Below are 24,712 nucleotides of genomic sequence, written 5' to 3' on the forward strand. Positions count from 1 at the left end.
ATGCAGGAGGATTTCGATTACGATGCATATACTTATGAAGCTCCTAAGCGGGCTCGCTGGTACACCCGCCTGCTGCCAGCGTGCCTGAGGCGTGGATGCCTGTCTAATAAAAGGCAGGCATTTCCCCTCTACTTAATCGGGTACGACCCTGTGGGGCAACTGCAAAGGGCGGCCAGCGTGGGTGATGTGGCTTCAGTGGAGAGATTCATCAACTTCCATGGATGCCATGTGAATGAATATGACAGGAGGGACAGGTAATGGGGCCTGAGGAGGGGTGAGGGGCAGGTGGGGCAGGAACTGTTGTGGACAGTCAGTGCCAACCAGGGAGAAACACACCTTTCAGGGTTGCAGTCTAAGGGAGTGCAGAGGTCGTGCTTAAGGCTCTTCTTTCATGGAGCTGTGGAAAATTTTGTTCCTGTTTTCAGCTCCTAGGCATCAGGCAGCAGCAACCTTGGAGTGGCAGCTCATTGGCCTTCTTTAAGAACAGCAAAACAAAGAATTTCAGTTAGTTTACAACTTTTCAATTGTCTCTCAGGGCACATTATTGGGTGCTTTAAAGTGATTTAGCTAATAAAACTATAGACATATTTTGTGTGTGTATACTTACAATTTTTGAGATTCATGTATGTGAGTGTTTTGCCTGCATGTATTTTGAAATGTACCACAAGCATCAGAAGAGGATGTTGGATCTTCCGGAACTGGAGCTATGGATCGTTGTGATCTGCCACGTGGGTACAGGAAATCAAACCCTGGTCTCTTACAAGAAAAACTAGAGATACTAAATGCCAAGCCATCTTGGCTTTAGGGTTAGAGTTAAGGTTACACCCAGGAATAGACCTCAATGTTACGGTTAGCATTGGGGTTAGGTTAGGTTTAGACCCAGGAGGGTTAGACTCAGGGTTCGATCCCAGTGTTAGGGTTAGGATTTGGTTTAAGGTTAGCATTATGGTTAGACCCAGGGTTCGGGTTAGGGTTAGACCTCAGTGTCAGACATAGCCCGGCTGTTATATCCAAAGCATGAAATATGTTTTCATATACTATGTCAATGTTAAGGCACAAAAGAATGTCTCAAAGAAACCTTATATTTCTATAGGGAATTTCTATAAGGAAAATTTCCAGGGGAACTATGACTTTGCCCCTGTCCTCCTTGAATACATGCTGTGTGTGCATTGCAACATATGTGAAGGCTAGCGATTGACATTCTTTTCTTCAGTTGCTTTGCATCTCCTTTACAAAGTCATATATGTGTGCACATGTGCCACACACATGTGCAGGTATGTGTGAAGGTCAAAAGAGAATTAGAATTGACAGTTGTGTTCTGCCACATTGTGTGTTCTGGGGGTTGATCTCAGGTTATTTGCTCTTCGGGCAGGTTCCTCCACATGTAGAACCGTCATGTGGTCCCTAACCTCAGGTTTTGAGACAGATTCTCACAAAGAAATTCTCACTGTGTTTGATTTTTTGTTTTGGGGTGTACTTATATCATCTAGACTTGCAGGCAAGCAAGCTTTGGGGATCCTCCTGTATCCACCTCCCCAGCAGAACTCTTTCAAGGTGCTGGGTACTCTGAACTCAGGTTCCCAGCATTCAGGCCAAGTCTATAAGCAACTGAGCTTTACTTATGACCCCAGCCCCTTTCTTCTCACTCATTTCTGATTTCACACTAGGTTATAAAGAGAAAACAATGACACCCAACAGTACATTTTCCATAACCCACAAGCTTCTTGGTCATTTCTGTAGTTTGGGAGGATTATTATTCTTCTAATTTAGAGATTCCTGAAATAATAAAACAGTAAATTTCTTTCAATATATTCTTTGCTTAACAAATACATTCTTTGACATCATTGAATTTTCCAACTATGCTTATCCATTCTATCACTACTTTCATTCCCCACATGTGAATGAGCTGTCTACTGTACAGCAGAACACATTCTACTATTACTCCAGATCCTCACATTCTGAAAACCTTTCTGTTTGTCTCTCCAGTCAACATTCTTTGCATTCTATAAATTTAATGTTGAATAAAAGGAACCATGCTCATTAAATCCCTGGTATTTTATTCTGTCAATTCTCTTTGAAAATCAAGAGAGTTAAGATGCCATGGGTTATTGACCTATACAGAGATTTGTTCAATTATGCTAAGAGGTCATGGACACATTGAGAAGTATAAGACTAAGCAATATGGTCTGCTTTGCTACTATTTGGGGTCTGTATTACAATGTACACTCTGTCTGTTGTCTGAGGACTAGGCTGTGTCCCTGTGGGCAGAAAATATACAAACATTACTTCTTGGAATTGAAAATTGAAAAAAAATTCAAATTATTGATGAGTGAGGATTTAGATATTTGTTGTTTGTTATTGCTATTCTACATCTGCTTACCTTTCATCACCTTAAGGGCTAAAATTTACACACATACAAGTGACCTAAAGAATTGCCATTCGTTTGTGAATTGGGTCATTTTTCATTTGATGAAAGGCACAATGGACTACGTGTTAACCTTTTATTTTTTATATGAGTAAAGTTGAAAAATGTTGTGAATTGTAGTCATAAAATATCATGAATTATAAAATGGCAGAGATGTCAGTGATGCTAAAATGGTAAGTAAAGTGTAAGGTAGGCCAGATGCACTGGCTTATAATCCTACATACTGGGAGGATTACCAAATTCAAGGCCAGCTTAGAGAGTATAGTTTTAAAATATTGTATACTGATTTTACTAAAACAATTTTGCATCCAAACAGTAGGTAGAATTAGTGTGCTTGTTATCAACAGGAAGACAAATGATTGTTGTAGCCACCAAGCACTGAACTCTCACGTGATGGAAACATGTGTACAGGCTCTTTAAGATGCAAATTGAGGTATCACAGTAGCAGTGTGCAAGATAGCTCGTGTGGAATCCCCATTCTATGGATGGGGAAATTGATTATGGAGCTCACAGGAAGCCTGGGTAGTAACTATTAACAGCGATTAGAATAGGTTTCAATCGAAGCTGAGTTCAATCTATCTGATGGTCTTCTGTTCTCTAGACAGGCTGTTCTGAGGAAGGAAGAAGCTTGTGGCAGAGCACCTGCTTTGAATTGTGCAGCCATGCACTATATCCCCAGCAGAGCAAATGAACCCTTGAGTGGAGAAAATTAAAGTTACTTCTCTTACATCAGAAGCAAGAGAACTTTGCTATCTGGAATTATACTTCAACGTGCCTTTGCACAGTAATCCATGATTTCCTAAATTGTTCTCTTAATTTGCAGAACGTCCCTACATTATGCCTGTGCCCACAATCACCCAGATGTCGTAAGATTGTTGTTATCCTACAGAGCCAATATTAACATCCGTGATGATGAAGGCTGTACCCCCTTGATTAAGGTAGGTATCTGTCAACAGTTCGGGTATGAAATGGATTAGATCTGGTCCTTGTTTGGTTTTTGTGGCTGTGGTCAAATATTGACCAAAACCAACTCAGGAAATAGAATGATTATTTGCCCTATAATTCCACATAACAGTCCATCATGAAAGGAAACCAAGGCAGGCGCACAAATCAGGAACCAGAGGCAAGAACTCAAGACCATGGTGCTGATTTTCCATGGATTTTCTATGCTACTCTGGACCACTTGCCTGCCGAGTCATGCTCGCACCTCCAGGAAGCTGTACCCTCCCATGTCAACTCAAATAAGAGAAGGCTCCACAGACCTCCCCAGAGTCCAGTTTGATAGAGCCAATTATTCAAGTGAGAATCCAATTTTCCAGGTATCTTCAGTCTGAGTCAAGTTATCAAAACAGGTCAACAACCTAATCCACTACAACAACAACCAACCACTGCTGTTGAAATTGTTTAATGTCTAGGTGTGGTGGCATAACCCTGAACTTCTACCATTTTCAAAGTTTGATGGTGATATGAATTTAGGCAAGCTTGGGTTTCTTAAGAAGACCCAGTCTCAAAAAGAGTAGGACAGTATGTATAACCTAATCATTTTGTCTGATCTAAGGTGAACTATTCAATGCAATTGTAAGAATGTTGATCCTGACTTTCTTGAATTGAACATGTTTTTTTTTTATACTATACCCACAGGCTACCCAGAGAGACAATGTGGAGTGTGTTTCTATATTACTGACACAGGGAGCTGATCCCCATGTGAATGATCTCAGTGGGAATACAGCCCTGCACCATGCTGTTTGCAGGGGTAACACAACAATTGTCAGCAAACTGCTTGAATACAATGTAGATATTGAAGGCAAAACAGAGGTAAAGATCAGTCAACTTCATTCCCATTGTATTTCCAGCGATAACAATCAGATCCACTTTCCACATTCCAAATCTCAAGTGGTCTCACTAAATCTGTCAGTGTAAAACATTTTCTCCGCGTAATACTATTCATAGTTTTGTAGGTAGTTTAAAGTATCACATCACTGCATATTTTGTTTCAGAATTGGGTTTCATTTTAAAATTAAGCAAATGACGGATTCATGCCCATACACACTTCACCTACACAGAAACAAAAAAATGAATTAATTGTAAGGAAAATGTCTGTAGAACGAACAGAAATCTGTTGTAAATAAGATAGTGATGTGATTTGTCTCTCAGAGGCGAGGCTAGAGTGGAAAACGAGAAAGGTCACAGGCACTCAGGCAAATTTGCAAATTTGATCATTGAGGAGGATAGTTTTTATTTAACTGTTCCAAACTTTCTAGGTACATAGTGAAAGGTCCAAAATGTGACACCATCTTAAACAAGGAACAACTCCATTGTAATAAATGGCATAAGCTTGAGTCCATGAAGGCCCTGAGTCAAGTTTATCCAATACTCAAAGCAGTTCTCAACCTGTCCTTAATAAGGCTGGGATACCCAGAGATGCAGTATCTGGCTCCTATTGAACACAATGGAGGAAACTGTTGCTAGCTTTGTCCCATCAACATGTGCCCAATATACCTGTTCCCTGCCTGACTGCCCAATTAAAACAAAGATGCTTAGAATTCCCCAAGTCTCTTTAGGAAGGCCTGTGTGCCTTATCCGGATCCTCATCACTATTTTAGATGACCGATTGACCCCTGCACACTGTCCATTTCTGCAGAATAAAGGTTCTTTGTGTGCACATACTATTTGAGTCTGGGGGCTTTCTCCAACAGATCCTTGGACCACTACAATAGGAAATGTTAAGTTTGGGAGATAATAATTCTTGGTATAGGGAAGAAAGTTTTGAAAAACAGATTGAGAAACTCTCCAGAGATGCCACTTGAGCTCTGTCATTCAACAGAGGCACAGCAAACCTACACTCCATGTTTTAGGCTTGGGGCAATGGAGGCCCATCTCTATGGAGCTAAGAAGCTTGGAACCAGGGATTGTTTGTGGAGAGCTCTGGAGAGGATTGGTATTCATAGGCGATTTTTAACAGGGGGAAAGGTGTGTCAAAGGGAAGGGGGAGGCTATGTGTGTGTGAAACTGTAGCAAGGACAGAAGGAAAACCTATCCTGTTGCTGACAAAACCTGTGATAATTTTTCTTTTGAGAAAGAAAATTGAGAATTATAAAATAATTCTTTTTTCTTTGCAGTATGGCTTGACACCATACAAGCTTGCATTATATGAAAACCAACACGAGATGGCAGAATTTTTAATTCAGAACGGTGCTAATATACATTCGGAGGTTAAGTCAAAGAGGTACTGTTTCTTCTTTGTTACAATCTTAGTGCTGTTTCTGAGCGTGACATTTGCTTAAGAAGGGCTACTAACATGATAGGAGGAAGACTGGTTCAACTCAGAAGCACATATTGAGAGAGCCCAGCACACAGGGAGTGTGAGCAGGAAAAGGGATTGTTCCAACCAAAACAAAAGAACAGTGTGTACCAGGGCTGAGCTTCCCATTTAAAAACAACAGTTTGCCATTCGCAAACTGATTTTATTGCTGATTTTCCATTTAAAGAAAATTTGCATTAATCATGTTTACTTTGAAAATGTTAAGTTTATTTTTGATAGTGAAATTTATAATAATTTTAGTGAAGTCTATTTTTCATTCTGTTTTTTATATGTTTCTGTAATATACTATGGTCAACAGATAGAGTTTTTGCTGACTTCCTTCACTGAGGGACTATAATGTGTACATACATGCCAAATTAATCTTTTCATTCCCAAGTTGATTTTGATCATGGCGTTTCATCACAGTAGTAACAGTTCTAAGTAGGACATTTGGTGTTCACGATGAGTTCAGCATTAAAATGGAAAGTATTTTTTTTCTTTTTGCCCATTATGTCAGTTTATAGTCAGATGATCTAAAAAGTAAAATCTTTTTTTTTTACAAGAAATAATTGTGTGCGTGTGTGTGTGTGTTTCTGTGTGTGTACACTTTAATTTTATTAAAAATAACATTTGTAAATTCCATATATTCTGATCATAGTTTTACCATCGCTAATCTGCATGGACTTGCTTTTCTGTCAGAGGACATGTATACTCTGATATTCCTATCCACGTCTCATGACAACAGTGTGTGATGATATATATTGTCTTCCAACGTTTTAAAGCAAAGCTTCTACTTTTGTTTGGCACTTGTACACTTCTCCAGACTAGCACATTGGGGAGCCTCTTTGGAATTTTCCTATCTCAACCTCCCATTCACTATAAAAGTAATGGGGTTATGGACACATTGCAGTGTCTGGCTGTTTCTTGAGTTCCAGGTACTCAAATTCTAGACTAGTGTGACAAGTAAGTGTACCTGCTGAGACATCTCTTGGACCCTAGAACCCACAAGTTTTAGAAGTAGACTTTGAAGCTAAATTAATGTAGTTATTATGAGCATATTGCTATTAATCATGGAGCTGAGGCTACTAAGTACAGAACACTTTCAATTAGACCTCTGATCCTCTTAGTTGGCCTAACTGTATTTCTCACTAATGAAGGCCATTTAAGGTATTTATGTCTCATTTAGTACAAGATAAACAGAAATTGTACAACTATCACTTTTAAAGCATGCAAGGGAAATGTTTGTGTCTTTGACATTGTATAGCATAGACTTCATGATTGGGGACCTGGCCCAGGTATTAAATACTTAACACATAAAGCAAAGAATTCAGAGTTCAATTCCTCAGAACTCAGAAAGGGCCTGCTATGCTAGTGTGCATCTTTAATCCTAAGGAGCCACCAGACTGCCTGGAAACTTAGACCTTAGGTAGCATGCTTATACAGTTGTTAACAACAAGAGAATCTGCCTCACAACCAAGGAGAAAAGGACTGGCAGTCAAGGATGCAGATACACATGTGAACAGGAACACACATTAAATATGGAGATTAAAAAGTAACATTAGATGGGAGGGGAGGGTAGTCAGGATGCATGTGGGGGGGAGAAGAGGGTAAGAGGAAGGGAGGGAGGCAGAGAGGGAGGGAGAGGGAACTGGGATCGTCACATAAAATAGTAATAATAATACAATTATGGAACATGTATGCTATGTATATTATATTTAATAAAAATTTAATTTATAGAGTATGGGCCATAGCCTGGTAGTATAACAGATGCTTAGCAAAAAAAAAAAAAAAAAAAAAAAAAGTAACATTAGATCACTGATTTAATAAGACTGGGGATCATTATTTGTGAAAAGACAGTGAAGATAATGGTCAAAGTTGAAGGATCCCTACAATTTCCTGGAGATTGTTAACAGGGGTGGTCTCAGCATGACACACAAAACTAACTGAACAATGAAACAACTAGGTTAAGGTTTCAGCATTCACCATAAATGAACTATTGAAGCCATCTTGAAAGTACCACAAATGTCATGGCTTTCAAGAATGCATGCAGAGGGACACATACAAGCAAAAAAAAAAAAAAAAATACTTCATGACATACTGAACATCCCTTATGTAGAGAGTATAGCAATCAATGAAATGCCTCCAAAGAATCATGCCAGATATATGGCTGTGGAGCCTTATGGTCACGTCAGCACATGAGTGGAACAAGAGCACTAACTCCCTGAGCACAAAAATACAGAGGCTCTGGAGCCATCAAAACAATACCTGTGTTTAAAAAAACCACTGCTCTCTTGTGTGTGGCGGCAGAGGACTGTTATAATCAAAAGGTAAATTATGTCTGATTCTTCTCTATGAGAAAAGATGGAAAGGACAGCAGTCAATAATACTAATCAACTACTGAAGATTGAATTCAGAGATATTTGACTAGGCCTCTTTGGCCAACCTTTAATCCTAGAATTTGGGAGGCAGGAGGCCAAGAGACCTCTGTGATTTCAAGGCCAACATGTTCCAATGATGGGTCTAAAGCCAGGTGGGCTACATAGGGAGATCCTGTTTTAAACAATATTTCTAAATATCTAATTTAAAATATATTAGGAACTCCAAAAAAAGAATTTAGAAATCATGCTGTTTTATATGCATATTAAAATAATTACTTTAAATAAATGTCACAGTATAGGAACATCTACAGAAGACCTAGAACAGAGAGAAAAAGAGCATGAAAGACTCAACAATGGTAAGAATTTTATAGTGCATTGTTCTAACTGGTTTTACCTTCCCTAAAGAAAATATGAAAGACTAAAGATTTTAGCTCCTCAAAAGGAGTTAAGGATATCAGCTATAAACACAGTTATGGTGTACTAATATTCTGGAAAGTGAAAACTGATTCAGAAATGAATTCAAAGCACATTTAACTGTGACAATATATTGTCAAAACATTGCTTATTTGAACTTCAAGCAGATATCTCAACTGTCTTTGAATAAATGAGAAAAATTAAAGCAGCACATATCCACCATAGTCGCATTGTTAGAAATATGGTTTTCCTTTAGTTTTATGACAAATGACTTGTATTTTGTACTGCATGTATTTTTCACAGTTCAGTGACTCTCAAAGGTATTTATGTCTCAAACAAAACTACCGTACCCAATCACTTCCATTTCTTAATTTCTTCCTAACAATGTAAATAAAATCATGTGTCCTTTTCAATTGCTCAGTGATTTCTAAATTAGAGAGATTTGGCACACTCTATAACTGTTTCCATTGGTAATTTCCCATTTTAAAAGGGTGGAATTATTTTTCACATAGTCTTTCATAGCTAATGACATTGGAAACCATAATAGGGAGTGAATCCAAATGACCTCTGTCCCTCAAGTGGTGAGGTGAAGAGAATCGCTACTGTTGCAATGCAGGCACCTTTTCTTCGACCACATCATTATTAATTTTGTGGTTCCTGGCATTTGTGGTGGTGAGGACTGCCCGAGGCATCCTGCATGTTCAGCATAGCCGTCCCTACTGAGCCATAAATCTAGCCTACAAGTAGGTGGTGCAGATGTACTTCCTGAGTCATGGGGAGTGCTAAGAAGGCACACTAAATTTCTCTTATTTTAAACAGGACCTAAAGTTATTGTTCCATTTCTAAGCACACAGTGCATGTCTGCAGTGAAGGATGGAGTGAGTTCATAGCTTATGTATGTAAACATGTACAATAATTCCATGTCAGAAGCTGACACATGGAACTTGCTTCTCCAGTGTCATGGCTGCTTCTCTGCTGCTTTTTCACCCGAGGTAGTGCTGGGGGGGGACATTACTACCAAGGGGATCTTTCCAGTTTTTCTATTCATGAATGATGAGAGGCGGTTTCATGAGCATCCTTTAATATACACCTAAGGCTGGGAAGACAGCTGGATCTAAAGATCTTCTTCCCTCAATGGGGACAAGGAAAGCAAACTTGGTGTCCTAATTTGAGCTGTTTAGTAAAGTTCTCTGTCCCTCTTCTTTGTCATGCTGCTTGGTTTCATACAAAGGACAGTAGCTGTACCTTTAGACCCAGTGGTAGGATTTTGCCTCATATACTGAGCAACTTCTCCTAAAAATCTGAACAATGTCCTCTGTTTTCATGAACAACAAAAACTGGTATATACTCATGGATGCATTTCCATTTGGGCTCTGCTGTTTCTTTGGCTTGGTTTTGAGATACAGTCTCACTGTTACATAGTTCTACCTATTTTGAAAATCATAGGGATCCAGATTAAAATTGTGTGCTGCCACATACAATCTAGAATTTTTTTTCAAATATCATTATCAACAAATCAAAGGAAAAACACATGAAGCTGTTTTCTGACACAATCAGTTGGGGACACTTATTCTAGGAATGATGCTGTTCTCCATCGGTCTGACAGAATTCATTTAAAATAATCACAATAGTGTATGGGTGTTTATTTTTAGGAATTATGCTTGGTAAGTTTATGTCTTCCTTTAATATGAAATATATAAAACATGGATGAATTCTGCATGAAGAAATTCCCTACAAGTGAATATTTACTCTAGAATAGTCTGTAAATTGGTCTCAAAGAAATGGAACAAAATATCTCTTTACATATTTTTATATGGTATATCTATAGAATTGTAATAAAATGCATTTTGCTTATGTTTTTATAAGGACATCGCAGTACTGACCCAACTGCTTTTGGCAGGTAAGGTTTGACAATATGTTAAATCTATGGAAATTCAAAGAGAACAAACTAATTCTTAAGTGGACTCTCAGATAGCCACTCTTTTATATATTTAATATTTGCTTTGTCTTACAGTATTATCTACATATATTTTAAACTGAAAAGTTGTTCTGTTTAGGGCATATGGACATGACGTTTCTACTCAGCCATCATTTCCACAGTGTCTACTCTGTTTTAGAAAATGAGCCTCTTGATGTTACCCAACATTGATGTCCATCTGACATTCCTCAGCTTTCCAAAACCTTGTGAAATCACCTTGTGAGATAGACCTTCATTGCATCTATGCTTCTGAGAGCCTACAGAATTAGGGATCATTCTGAGTCGTCAGACAGTATTACAAAAACCAACAACCTACTGTCCTCCTTTGACACCTTCTCCGCATGCAGAGCTTTGTGTCAGCCATAGCGACTTTCACAGTTCTGTGCTCATTTTGATTGATCACTTTCATAATAGAGGACAACTCTGCAATCTTGTGTGTGACTATGCATCAATAACACATTTGATACACATTAGTAAATAGCTTATTTGCTCCAAGTTCAAAGATGCAAAAATAATCACAGCTAATATCCAAAGTGTAGATTCAAAATTCCCATATGCTACAAATATTCAAAAGCATACCTTAAAGAAATCACATTACATCAACTTAGAATTCTGCACTGAGTTTTACTGTTGCTTACTCATGCTTTCACCTTGTTAAGTTCATAGAAATCATTGTTTGGAATAGAATCAGGCAGATTGTGGCTTCAAGATTCACTCATGAATGGGCTGCTAAGGAATAGCTTTGAAGTACCCAAACCTATGGTATCTTAAAGGATGCTACTAAACAGGAATCTGTTCTCTGGTCCACAAAGGAAGTTTTTAAAAGATAACATCACATTCAGTGAGAAACCCACCAAGTATCATGACAGAGACACTGTGGTGCTCTAAGGAAACATCACAACTGGAACCTGGATACTAGTTTCATTGAACCTTTAATATAGACCTTCATGTTTTGCAACCATACAAAAATGGCTAGGGAGGAACTATAGTCTTCTATATTGTGTGTGTGTGTGTGTGTGTGTGTGTGTGTGTGTGTGTGTGCATGTGTGTGTGTGTGCATGTGTGTGTGTGCGTGTGTGTGTGTTATCCTTGTTCTCTCTGTGTGCTTCTGTGTATGTTTTTGTTGGGCTAATATTTGTGGACTAAATTCTTCCCTTTCTTCCATAAGAAATAATGTTGTAAGGAAAATGTCACCAAACATAATCAACCGACTGAAGGACAAACTGAAAAGTACCTGGAAATCACTAATGTAATGTGTTAGGAAAGAAAAAATTAATTCAGGCATTTGATAAATGTTTTATATGATTGATAAAATATTGCTTTTTATAATTTATCACAGTGCAGTAACACCACCTACACTGCTAAAATCAATACTCAAGAAGTCTGTCCACCCCTCTACAGGTAAGATTAATAGTTAATACCTCTCAGGTACTTCCATATTGTCAAAAAAGCTTTTGCCTTTCAAAGAAAGGAAATAAGAAAATCAGATATACTTGTTCTGTCCCTTTAAATTTGCAACCTATCATTTTCAGAATTATTTAACATATGTTTTCTGAGAAAATTTCCAATCTCAAAATATAACAACAGAAACATGTTTCTTTCCTAAAACAAACCATTGATGCATGTAGTATCTTTGTATAAATAAAAATATTTATAACCTAGTCCACAGTATCTGCCCCCTTTAATTACCTAACCACAAGTTGGTTTGTTACAAATTGAATTTTTCTTTCATTTTTATAATAAGTACAGTGTATTTATACCACATGTTATTATATACATCAGTGTCAAGTAAGGTGATCATGATTATAAAGAAATCACTGTATTCCACTACTTTCATTATGTTTGGAAGACTAAATGTAACAGAGTTTACATTTTCCTCTATATAATTTCTCAATTTAGATACATTAGATAATTCACAAATGGCTTATATTTTTTCTTTAAATTATATGCCATGTAATGTGAATATATAATGATATAAGGCATAATATACTTGTTAAATACCTTCATTAAGAAATGAATGGGTTATGAGTTCTGTATGCAGTGCCGCGGATTAAACACTGTCATTATAATTCTTCTAGGCAAGCACTGTCCCTACTGACTAGCTGGCAGAGTTTTTCTCTAATTAGTGAGTGTGGGCTATGGTGACACTAGGTTCATATGCTGCAAGACATACTTTCTAGAAAAATGTGCATAATAGGAGGAAAGGTGAGAAAAAACATCATTCTGTAATGGAAGGCAGTGTCTGGTCCATGGAGTGTAGGGAAGATTCTAAGAGTGGGGGGGACACCACAGAGTAAGAGCTTTCAGCAACTGTCACCACAGCATCTTTCACACCTACCCTGTCTTTGGAGAGCATGCCAGCAAGGGAATAGTGTAGAAGAATCTGAATGACGTACTTGTTAAGTGACAAGGTGAAAAAGAGTCAGTATTAATGTAATGTGAGTCATTTTCTATCAGAGCATTGAGTTTTTTCTTTGTGGTGAAGAGGATTGATGGAGGTCTCCTATATGGTAAATCACATTCTCAGACCATTTTTTTGGTGGGGAAAATGTTCTACCCCAGCATGGGCAATGCCAAGGTGTTTATGCTGAAGTTTCACAAGCTGAAAATGGAATAAGAATTGCTTTTATTCCTTTTTAGAGGCCATGCTGCTAGTATTTAGTGAAAGTTTGGCTCAGTGGTGTGGTATATTTCTGGAAACAAAATTGTTACCTTTGAAGTATTATTTCCTTGGGATTGCTTCTCTGTCCCCACATCCCTTCCATGTTTCTCTCCCTGGAGAATCAGGTCAGGGCCCATAACTACTGTAGGATATTTCCAATAGCCCTTACCATGGGAGGCGATAGCAGCTGATACTGAACTTCTTTTCACTGCAAATGAGCAAGGAAGCATACCTACACCTGGGGTGCTTTAGCATCTTCCACAGAAGCAGTCCAGGAGAGTATACACACTGATCTCTCTGGAGCTTTGCCACACCAGAAGCTGGAAATTCTTTGCTAAGGTCTTTGTCCTTGGCCTGCTTGTGTTACCTATGTATTGCTATACTACAAAGGGCAGTCACCATAGACTGAGTTAGCTTTCTGTGTTTGGAATTTTCATCCTCAATGGAACAAGGTCACCTCAATTCTTGGAGAAGCTCTTTGTACTTCTCTACAAGATGAGTACACTCTCTTGCATTTCTCCCAGAACCACTAGTCCTGAGACAAAACCAGTAACAGGAATGATGTGCTTCACTTTAACACTTTCGTCTGTGATAGTAATTCTATTCAAGATGCCAGTTTCTCTGTCATACAGTGCTCAAGAATATAGGTGTTTTGCACACCAGTTTATTGTAAGTTGTAAATATTAATAAATTTCTCTCTGTATTTGAAACACACAACAAACTGAAAATTAAGAATTATCCATGTATTTATTGTCTGTAAATAAATACTCACTTTAAAGGCTGTCCAGAATTTCTGCCAGTGTATACGTAGTTACAAGATATTAGCCTAGGCATTAAAATGCTCATATTTTCTAAAGAGGCTTATTATTGCGGTTAAATAAGGATCAGGATAAACAAATAGGCCGAATACATGTGTATTCAGGGAGAAATAACTTACAACCTAGACAGATGAACACCAGCAAGTTCCACCAGATGCTCTCCCCTCTGCCTCCTGATAGCAAGAGAGCATTCCCTGGCTCCTCCTCAGACCTCTTTCCACAGGTCACTTCTGCCCCTGGCTCCACCCCCAATGGGCGTGGTCAGTGCCACAGAAGGAGACAATGTGAATATCCCATAATGTATAACACATTTTGCTTTCTATTTTGTAGCTAGTGGAAGAATGAAACACAAGAGCTCACTCTGGTAAGAGTGTTTAAATTTTAAAATACAGTGAGTTATGTACAGAATATAAAGTACAGAAACTGGCACCATGATTTCCTCTGTGTAATACAACTCCAACTTCTTTATGTATCTGTTAATCATGGCTGAATAATTATTTGTAGAGCACACAATATTGAACTGACTGATTATATTTCTGAGACAGTGTGAAATGCTGTTAATAATCCATAGCTAAGGAGATGATTCAGTGGATAAAGTGCTTGCTGTTCATATGTGAGAATGGCAGGTTGTGTCCAGAATCCACATGAGGCCTGATGATCCCCTGTGCATCTATAATCCTGGGGAGCTAATGGTGAGATTGGAGGTGGAGACGGTGAACCCCCTGAAGTTTGTTGGAGAGCATTCATGAATCTGAAATCCAGCCACAAAAACCTAAGGTTGAAGGCTAGGGTCAACCCTCAAATCTGTACTGCAGTCACCACACCTGCACATGGCATGTATGTACCTGAAATGACATATATACATATATTGTATAACTTGCCATGTACATATATACAAAAGCATTATTTAATCCTATTCACTTATATGCTTGGGGCAAATTTTCTCCTGGGAAGAATGTGGGTTTTGGCAATGTTGAAGACTCTTCCAAGCTTTGTGAAGATCACCTCAGATTGGGCTTATAGACATGCTTTTGTACAGCAGGTTATTAGCGCCCCCACCATGAGTTCCACCCCTCTGGAGAAAGCCAACGTAGGAGGAAGGTAGGAAGAGAAAGTGGTTAGTCCACTGCTTACCTACCAGAAGTCCTGAAGTTTGGAGCTCTTAGCTTTAGTTAGATGAAATGGAGCCGAGGAAACAATGATGCTCTACAGTGCCCTATCAGACTCAGCATTATAAAGAAATGCTTCATGGAAAAAGGAACTACCAGACAGTGGTTTTAGCATTTCATTATGAATAAAATATTAAAACTATCTTGAAGGTACCACAAATGCCAGAGCTTCTGAGTATTCAGGCAGAGTGATTCTTAGAAGCAAAATAGAAAAACTTTCATGACATACTAAACATCCCTCTTAAAATACAGTATTGCACTCACTGAAATGCATCTGAAGATTCATGCCAGAGATATGGCTGTGGGACACTCAGGACATGAATAGAATGGGAGAACTAACTCCATAAGCACAAAAATAGAAAACTACTAGATCCATCAGAACAATACATAAGTACAACAACAGCTCGTGTGTGTGTGTGTGTGTGTGTGTGTGTGTGTGTGTGTGTTGTTTTAATCACGTCTGTTCATCTAAATTATGTCTGTATCTTCTCCATGAGAAAAGTTGGATAAGCAGCAGTCCTTAATCCTAATCAACAACTGAATGAATTCAGAGGTATTTGACTAGGTTTGTTTGCCCATGCCTATAATCCCAGAACTTTGGAGGCAGGTGGTCAAGAGACCTCTGTGATTTCAAAGACAATATGTTCCATGGAGTAGATATAAAGCCAGGTAGGCCACATAGTGATCCTATGTTCAAACAATATTTGTAAATATCTAATTTTACATATGTTAGGCACTCCAAAATAAATTGTTTAGAAAAGATGCTGCTTTATATGAATATTAAAATAATCACTTTCAAATATATGTCACAGTGTAAGGTTATCTTCAAAAAGGCAAAAACAGAGGAATAAGAAGCATGTAAGATTCAACAATGGTAAGAAATTTATACTGAAATACTCTATCTGGTCCTGCCTTCCCCAAAAGAAAACAGAGAAGTTAAACATTTTAGCTTTGAAAATGAGTTAAGGAAACCAAGTATAAATGCAGTTATGTTATTTTCTAATACTCTAGAAAGTAACAATTAATTCAAAAATTATTCCTAAGCACATTGACTTGTGAACATATATTGTCAAACATGACATATTTCGTGTTAATGTTGATATCTGAACTGCCTTTCAATAAATGAGAAAACTTCTTAATGCAGCACATATCTGCCATAGTCACATTGTAGCAAATTGCATTGTTAGAAATATGGATTTTTCTTGAGGTTAGAGATAAAAGTCTTCTATTTTGTACTGCATGCTGTTACACAGTTGAGTGCCACAAAAGTGTAAGTATATCACAAAGGAAACTACAGGACGCAATCACTTCATTTCTGGATTTCTTTAAGGTTTCTAATATTAAAAATGTGAGCATTCTCCATGACTTTTTATTTTCATTTTTATTTTACATATGGATCCCAGTTCACTCTCCCTTCCTCTGTCTTTCCCTCTCTGGATCCCAATTAAGCTCAGTATTCTATTGTGGGTGTCTGCTTCTGTTTCCATCAGTTACTCCATGTGGGCTCTATGATGGTGGATAAGTCAGTCGTCAATCTCATTATCAGGGAAGGGCATTTATAGAAGCCTTTCAACTGTGGCTCAAATTGTTAGTTATGGCCAGAATTAGGTCTCTGGACATTTCTCAAGATTCAGCTTTCTTTCAAACCTATAATGTCTCCCTTGTTTAAGCTCTCTCTTCTCTCTCTCTCTCTCTCTCTCTCTGTCTCTCTCTCTCTCTCTCTCTCGCTCGCTCGCTGTGTGTGTGTGTGTCTGTCTCTTCTGTTGTCTATTAATCCCCTGACTCAATCTTCATGCTTCCACAAGCTTTCTTCTACCTTTCTCTTTCTCCTAGCCCCCTCTCCACTCACTGCACCCTCCCACTTCCAATATGCTCAGCAGATCTCGTCCCTTTCCCCTTCTGTGAGGGGAATCCTCCCTGTATCCTAGTTTCTCTGGTAGAGCTTTTTAGGTCACTTATATAAACTGTCATATCATCTGCAAATACTGACATTTTGACATTTTCCTTTCCAATTTGTATCTCCTGTATATACTTTTGTTGTCTTTTTGCTTTAGTTTAAACTTCAAGTACAATGTTGAAGAGATATGAAGAGAGTAGCCTTGTCTTGTTCCTCATTTTGGAGCAATTGTCTTAAATTTCTCTCCATTCAGTTTGATGTTGTCTGTTGGTTTACTGTATATTGATTTTATTATGTTTAGGTATGTTGCTGTTAACCTTGATATCTCTAAAACCTCATGAAAGTGTGTTGAATTTTGTCAAAAGTTTTTTCAAAATCTAATGAGATGATCATGTGGTTTTTTTCCAGTTTGTTTATATGTTAGATCAGATTGATAGATTTTAGTATGTTGAAACCTCCCTGCAATCCAGGGATAAAGCCAAATTGGACTTGGTGGATGATTTCTCTGATGGTTTCTTGGATTAAGTTTGCCAGTATTTTATTGAGTATTTTTACATCAATGCTCATGCGGGATATTGGTTCTTTTTTACTTGTGTCTCTAGATTGGTCTAAAAGATTATACTAATGACAGGTCTAATCATTTCATATGTTATGTTTTACTAAAGTTGTAATAAAACACATTTTGCTTTCATTTTTAGAAGTATACTTTTGCCCTGACACAAAGCCTTTTTCCAGGTAAGTTAAAATAATACATTCATACTAGGGAAATTAAAAGAGAACAAACTAATTCTTGGGTGGACTCTCAGATAGACAGCCTTTTATATATTTAAGTTTTGCTTTGTCTTACATTCCCCACAGTAATATCTATATTTTTTAAAATGAAAAGTTCTTTTGTTTAGGTCATATGGATATGACGTTTCTACTCAAGGATCATTTACACAGTGTCAACTCTGTTTTAGAAAATGAGCCTCTTGACATTCCCACACACTGATGTCCATCTGACACTCCACAGCTTTCCAAAACTTTGTGAAATCACCTTGTGAGATAGACCTTCATTGCATCTATGCTTCTGAGAGCCTACATAATTAGGGATCATTCTGAGTCATCAGATAGTATTACAACAACCAACAACCTACTTTCCTCCTTTGATACCTTCTCCACATGCAGAGGCTTTGTGTCAGCGGTACCGAATTTCACAGTTCTGTGCTCATTTTGATTGATCACTTCCATACTAGGGAACAACTCTGTCGTCTTGTGTGAGACTATGTATCAATAATACATTTGATACACATTAGTAAATAGTTTATTTACTCCCAGTTCAAAAATCCAAAAATAATCATAGCTAATATCCAAAGTGTGGATTCATAATTTGCAGTAGCTACAAATTTTCAGACACACCTTGATAACAGAATGTTGCTTTCAACTTGGAATTTTATACAGTTCAAAAGTAAAATCTTAAAATTGTCTCCAAGTTTTATTGTTGTTTACTCATGTTTTTATCTTGTTGAGTTCCTAGACATGATTGTTTGGAATAGAAGCAGGCAGATTGTAGTTTCAAGATTCACTTGTGAATGGGCTACAAAGAAGAGCTTAAACATATCCAAGACCATGGTATCTTGTACACAGGAATCTATTCTCTGTTCCACTAATCAAGCTCTGAGGAGATAATATCACATACAGTGAGAAACCCACAAAATATCATGACAGATAAGGGGATTTGTGCTCTAAGGGAACAAAAGTAAATGACCAGTGAAATCAAGGCACTAATATTATTGAGCACATGAATATAAACCATCAGTTACTGCAGCCTTAAAAAACGCCTGAGGAGGAACTAGTGTTTTACTTCCGTGTGTGTGTGTGTGTGTGTGTGTGTGTGTGTGTGAGAGAGAGAGAGAGTGTGTGTGTGTGTGTGTTGCAAGCTTTGTGTGTATGTCTGAAGGCATGAATACAAGATGAGGGTATTGTCATTTCCTATCAATATCTAACTTATGTACTTGACATAAATTCTCTGACTGAACCTGGAGCTGATCTGGCAGCTAAAAAGCTCAAGTGATCCCCTGTCCTGATCACCCACGTTCAACAGAGAAAAATGCATGTGGCTCTGCTGGGCTTTTTATGTGGATGCCGAGCATTCAAAGTCAGGCTGTTGTGTGTGGGGAGCAAGCACTCTCCTTGACTAAGCCATCTTCCAAGTCACTGAATGATTTACTTTTTATTTTTAAATACAACTATGAGTGAGTCTTCACCTAATGTGAACGCATTAGGGGGAACGCATGAAAGCAGCAAAAATCTTTAAACACAGGTCAATATTGAATTACATAAGTGTGAAATGTAATTTACTACACAGGTAACAAATCTTTTTAGGGTTCCCCAAAGAACCAAACCTAACCATTGTTACATGTTTTTATTCTAAAGCCCATATGAAAAACAAAACACTCCTCCTGGATTTATTAAAGATGACAAGGAGAGTCCCTCTGTTAAGGTAATATGATCCATTTTGAAATTCACAGTTTTATATAGAAACTTGGTCAGAAAAAAAAAACATTTTGTAGGTATGAACGATCCTTTCTATAAATTCTAAGTGAGCAGTAGGTCCTTGCAGGTAGTAGTGGTCCAATAAGGAATAGACTGGAAACATAGTGAGTAGAAGATTGAGTGCAGTCCTCACATAGGAGATGTTTGGTTTGTAGAAACAAATACATATTAGAGTAAATTTAAAACATGACTGTGGTGATAAACCTGGATACATTTTAATAGGTCAGTAATTTCAGTGATTCTTGAGTCACCAGGGTGGCTTTCTTTATCTTCCACATAAATTCAGGAAGTTTATCTTCCCTTGGACACTCCCATTTCTGAATCACACATGACAGCATCACTCCAGTATTTGTCTTGGCTTCTGAATTGACACTAGCAGGACATTTTGGAAATTTGGCCATTTGTAACACATTCACCAAAATTTTCATTATGTAGTGATTACAGCCTATTTTCTATTTGATTCCACTAGGACTACATAGAAATCCTTTCCTCTAGTTACACAGTATGCTTTACCCAAATAGCCAACAGTCTATAAATGAAGACAAAAATACTGTTCAGTAACACTTTAACATCTGGATATTGTTCTTTATTTTAAATAATATAATAAGTGTATATTATAGTGTCACATTCAAACACTTAAAATATTGGAGTGTGTAATTCGTCATGTGTGTACTCACATGAAAGTGATTACATTGCTGTGAGCTCCTTGGAGTTTAGGAAAACTGTTTGTTTCTAATCTAGAGTTCTACAATAATGGTTTGTGTGAATCATTGCTTGGATATTAATGACTTGAATGTGAATCAGTGTACAAATAAGTTTCTACCACACCTGTGATTAAATGAGAGTCTGTTTATAAATGAAAAATAATATGCATTTTGCCTCCCAACCATATAAGAGAGACACTGATGAGAGGAAATAATTCAAATTAATAATCTTCTCATATAAGTTTCAGAAAATTCAAAAATAGAAGATTCAATTTATTCTGAGCCACAGGGCAAGGCCAAATCTCTCAGCTCATGGTTTTCTCTTAATCTAGTTGGCATGAATATTTTTACTTTTAGATGATACCATAGTAATTTTTAAATTGATAAGCTTATTAGAAGATATTTCACTTTTAAGTAATAGTTTCTACTCTTCATGTTTCAATCCTCTGTGACTGCTAAAGACTGAAGGAATTTTGAAATTGTGCACAAAAAAGTTAATTTCAGAATCAAATCAGGAAAATCAATCCTTTACATTTCCATTGCAGAAAACACTGAAACAAACTTCACATCTTGACAAGATGGACAGAATAAATGAGAAGGGCCAGCCCACTTGGAAATCTGAAGTGAACATGGGTACTAAACGAGAAACAATACCTGAGAGGCCTGAAAAGAAAACATCCCTAATGGTAATTCCTTCTCATTTGAAAAGTAATATTTGCTTATGAGGGGAATAATGTCTCTCTGTTCCCATGCCGGCAGCATTGCAAATAGTGTCAGAGAAGAGAAGAGCCTGGAACACGTCCTTCACTTCCTTCGTACCCTCACTCCTGGGAACACTCATGCTAATATTATGAAAATGTTCCCCTGTTTTGGGCATAATTCACTGCATAACACCCCTTCCACTCTGGAAATGAGTCAGTCCTTTAGGCTTTGTTCATGTCACTCATTCTGTAATTACATGATGGTTATGTAACTTTTATTGAAGTAGTAATCCACCATGCCCAAGAAAACTCCTAAAAGGAAGGGTTCTTTTGGAGTGGGGTTATGGTTCCAATGAGATACATACAGTTTCATCACTAGCATGGTTCAGGCAGGCAGGCGTTTTCCTGGAGCAGCAGCCTAGATCTACCACTGATGCACACAAGAAACAAGAGAGCTCACTGAAAACGGCATCAGGCTCTGAAACAACAAGGCTCACCTCCAGTGACACAACTTCATCAATGAGGCCATAAATCCTAATTCTCCTCCAAATAGTTCCACCAACAAAAACTAAGCACTCAAGCACATAAGCCCATGGGGGCAGTTGTAAGGGGTACGGTTTTTCCTCCCGCTGCTGCTCTTGTTCCACCGCCAGCCCCAATTAACACACAGAGACTCTGTATTTGATATTATGCTGCTGGCCAGCATATTACTTGTTTCTTATAGGCTAGCTCTGTCCTAAATATTAACCCATTTCTATGTATTTCCACATGGTCTTACCAGCGAGAGGCAGTTGGATGTTGCTTTCCTATTGGCCAACAATGCTTTATTCATTAACCAGTATGAGAAACATTTTTACAGAATGACATCTCCCATCAGGCAGTTCTCATTTAAGCCACCACAGGGAAGATCAGGGCATTATAACCAACCTCCATGTCTAACAACAGTCATGGTTAAGGAGTGAGACCTTGGGAGGCATTTCCCAGAATCCTTATTTCATCTCCACTGTTCACCTCTGCTGTGTGTAACGGCACACTGTATTCATGCATTTCAAAGGTCACCCTCATGGCTCTGTTATCTCAGGAACCTAATGAACAATTGTGAAAGGCTGTGCAGACGAGAGAGGTTCCTTTTATTCCAAAACCCCCTCATTTTCACATTCTCTCAATACTGAGAAGTGTAAAATCCTGGTCGTAGAGACAAGAGAGGACACGTTTTGTCCTTTCCTTTTTACATCTTCACATTATAGAAATTGGCAAAGTCAGATAGGAAAAGCAGAAGAAAAGAAGACATAAAAATGAGCAGGTCTCTTTTTAAGACTTCTCAACACTCTGGGACTTTTCAACAAACATAAAGGAAGCAGAGGTTACAGGTTATCAGTGGCTGTTATAAAGTATGACTGAGCAAACAAACATTTGGGGACTGTAAATCAGAACACCAATGTGATAGCTTACTTGGACAAACAAAGCTTGTCTGAAAGCCAGACAGTGGAGCTTGAGACTACCTAACCATAGATGTGTGGAGGTCTGTATAGACAGCCAGGAAGTGAGGCAGTGGGGCAGAAACATGAGAGAGCAGGGAGAAACAAGAACTTGTTCTCTTGTCTGCTGAGATGTGAAGGAGGTACGGTGTGGTGGTGGCTTCTTCTCTATCTCTCAGCATTTCCCTCTGAATCTGACTCTAGTTATTATTTAGATGAATCAAGAACTCCATTTATACCCCATCATTAACCGATAAGTTTTAAAATGGATAAAACAATGAAATTTGTAATGAAAACTAACATCTTAAAATCTCCTTAAAGGTTGAAAAGAAGAAGGCAGAACATTTTCCAAAAATTGCTGATGATCATGATATTGCTGTGCCCCAGCCTACTGCCCACATCGTGCCAACATATTCTTCAGGCAGTGGTGATAGTGTTGAAATTGTGGCACCTAAAAAACAGGACTTGGGCGCAGCTTGTGACACTGCCCATGTTCTCCAGCTTCCTTTAGGTACTTTAACTGGGCTTTCAAGGGGAAGACCACATACTGCCCCTGAAATCACTCCTGGTAACCGCATTAATGACATCATGAACCCTTTTCAAAGGGCTGACCAGTTCTTAAAGCTTGTCTTAGCGTGGAGCACAAGGGTTAGATTCTCCTACTGATGAGGAATCATCTGCTCATGTTCATGTCCCAGGTGATGCTCTGGATGCTATACAGGATGCTGACATAATTTTGGATGCTGAAAATCTAGCTGACTACACCCACTATACAAGTAATACCCACACGAAGTCTGTTACTCTTCTGTTAACAAGCATGTCACTGCTCCTCATAACATCCTTGATGTGGTTTCTGAAATTCTTCTTCTCAATGCTGATGTGGATATTACAATAAACGAAGATTTCCAAGGAGGCCCCAGTAATGAAAAAGCTGAACAAGGTCAGTTGGACCCAGCAGTGGTTTAGAATAGATGAAGATATTTGTACTAGAAATCTAATTCACTTTGCCACTCAATGTGTTATTAATAAATTTCATGCCTTATATAGGAGTATTTAGGCATTACCTAGAACCAGACAACAAAATGCTTTATTTTTCTGGTTATATTGAAATACATCACATGAAAATAACAAGTTAATTTATTTCAAGGAAACTGACCAAGTAAAGTTGGTAGGTCCACCGTTGTGTCCTATTCTGTTATGAGTTGCTAAGCAGAGAAATATGACTGTTAAGATTAGTTTCTTTTTATCTCTATTCATATACTGTGACTTATGTGGATATCATCAACTTGGAAACAAACCCTTCCAAAGCAGTAACATCCCAAAATAACACAAACAAGACTCTATATTCTCACACTTTTGCTAACACAAGAATATTGATGACACTTCATAATAATCTACTGATGCTGACACTGCTATTGCTGATGCAGACAATGTTATCAATAATATTATCAATGATACTACTCATAACTCTTGCTTTCCTTTTCAGTTGCAGCTGAAGATGATTAGTTCTTTAAAAGAAGTACTTAACTGGACCAACTCAACTCAACTGACAAAACTGTCAAGAAGATTTTACTCAATTTATAAATTTAAAGTTAAATATTTATCTAAAAGATGACACAGTATATATTGAATTCTGTACATAAGTTTGTAATATGTTCCTATTAAAGTGTGCTATGTATTATTTTAAGCTGTTTCTTGCTATTGTACAAACTGACAACATGACCTCTTAGTGATATGTTGAAGAGGAAGTATTTTAGTATTGCTCTCAGATTAGAACAGATCGAGGCACCAGGAATTTCCAGAGCATAAGGAGATGTTTCATGCATATAGTCAGCCAAAAGGACCTGACTATGATAGAAGCAGGTACAGATCAGAGAGTCAGAGGAAGAGACAGATTAGGGGGGGAGGAAAATAGACACAGGAGGAGACAAGAGAGAGGTTTAGAGAGAGAAGCTGCAGGAGGGATGCTTATGAATGAGAGAGTTTAGGGTAGGGGAGGTGGGAAGACAGACTGTGAAAACTGAAACAGGAACCTGTGATAATGAAGGGTCCCGAAGGCCTTATTAGAGTAACATGCACCACAGTAGCCATTTTCCCTCCTGCCACTGATAAGCGAACTGACATCTTTGGGAAGACTGGAACAAGTCCACAAGGTTCTGAGGAAAGTTTCCTTTTGTCTATCATCCGAAATCCTACAAAATTCCAGGTTTAGCCCATTTCAGGATATCTGGGCCTGCCCTTAGAGTTTGGGG

General features: G+C 38.0%; 1 protein-coding gene across 1 annotated transcript; it reads left to right on the top strand.

The window, feature by feature from the left end:
• LOC127237092 (POTE ankyrin domain family member H-like) lies at positions 1–23,355 on the top strand. Its single transcript, XM_051205126.1, has 5 exons — positions 1–254; positions 3,249–3,363; positions 4,067–4,240; positions 22,782–22,971; positions 23,159–23,355. Exons 1-5 carry the CDS (start codon positions 1–3, stop codon positions 23,353–23,355), a joined length of 930 nt encoding a protein of 309 aa, XP_051061083.1.
• Positions 23,356–24,712: the final 1,357 nt, after the last annotated feature.

This window comes from Phodopus roborovskii, unplaced genomic scaffold (assembly GCF_943737965.1).
Source record: "Phodopus roborovskii unplaced genomic scaffold, PHOROB, whole genome shotgun sequence".
Lineage (NCBI taxonomy): Eukaryota > Metazoa > Chordata > Mammalia > Rodentia > Cricetidae > Phodopus > Phodopus roborovskii.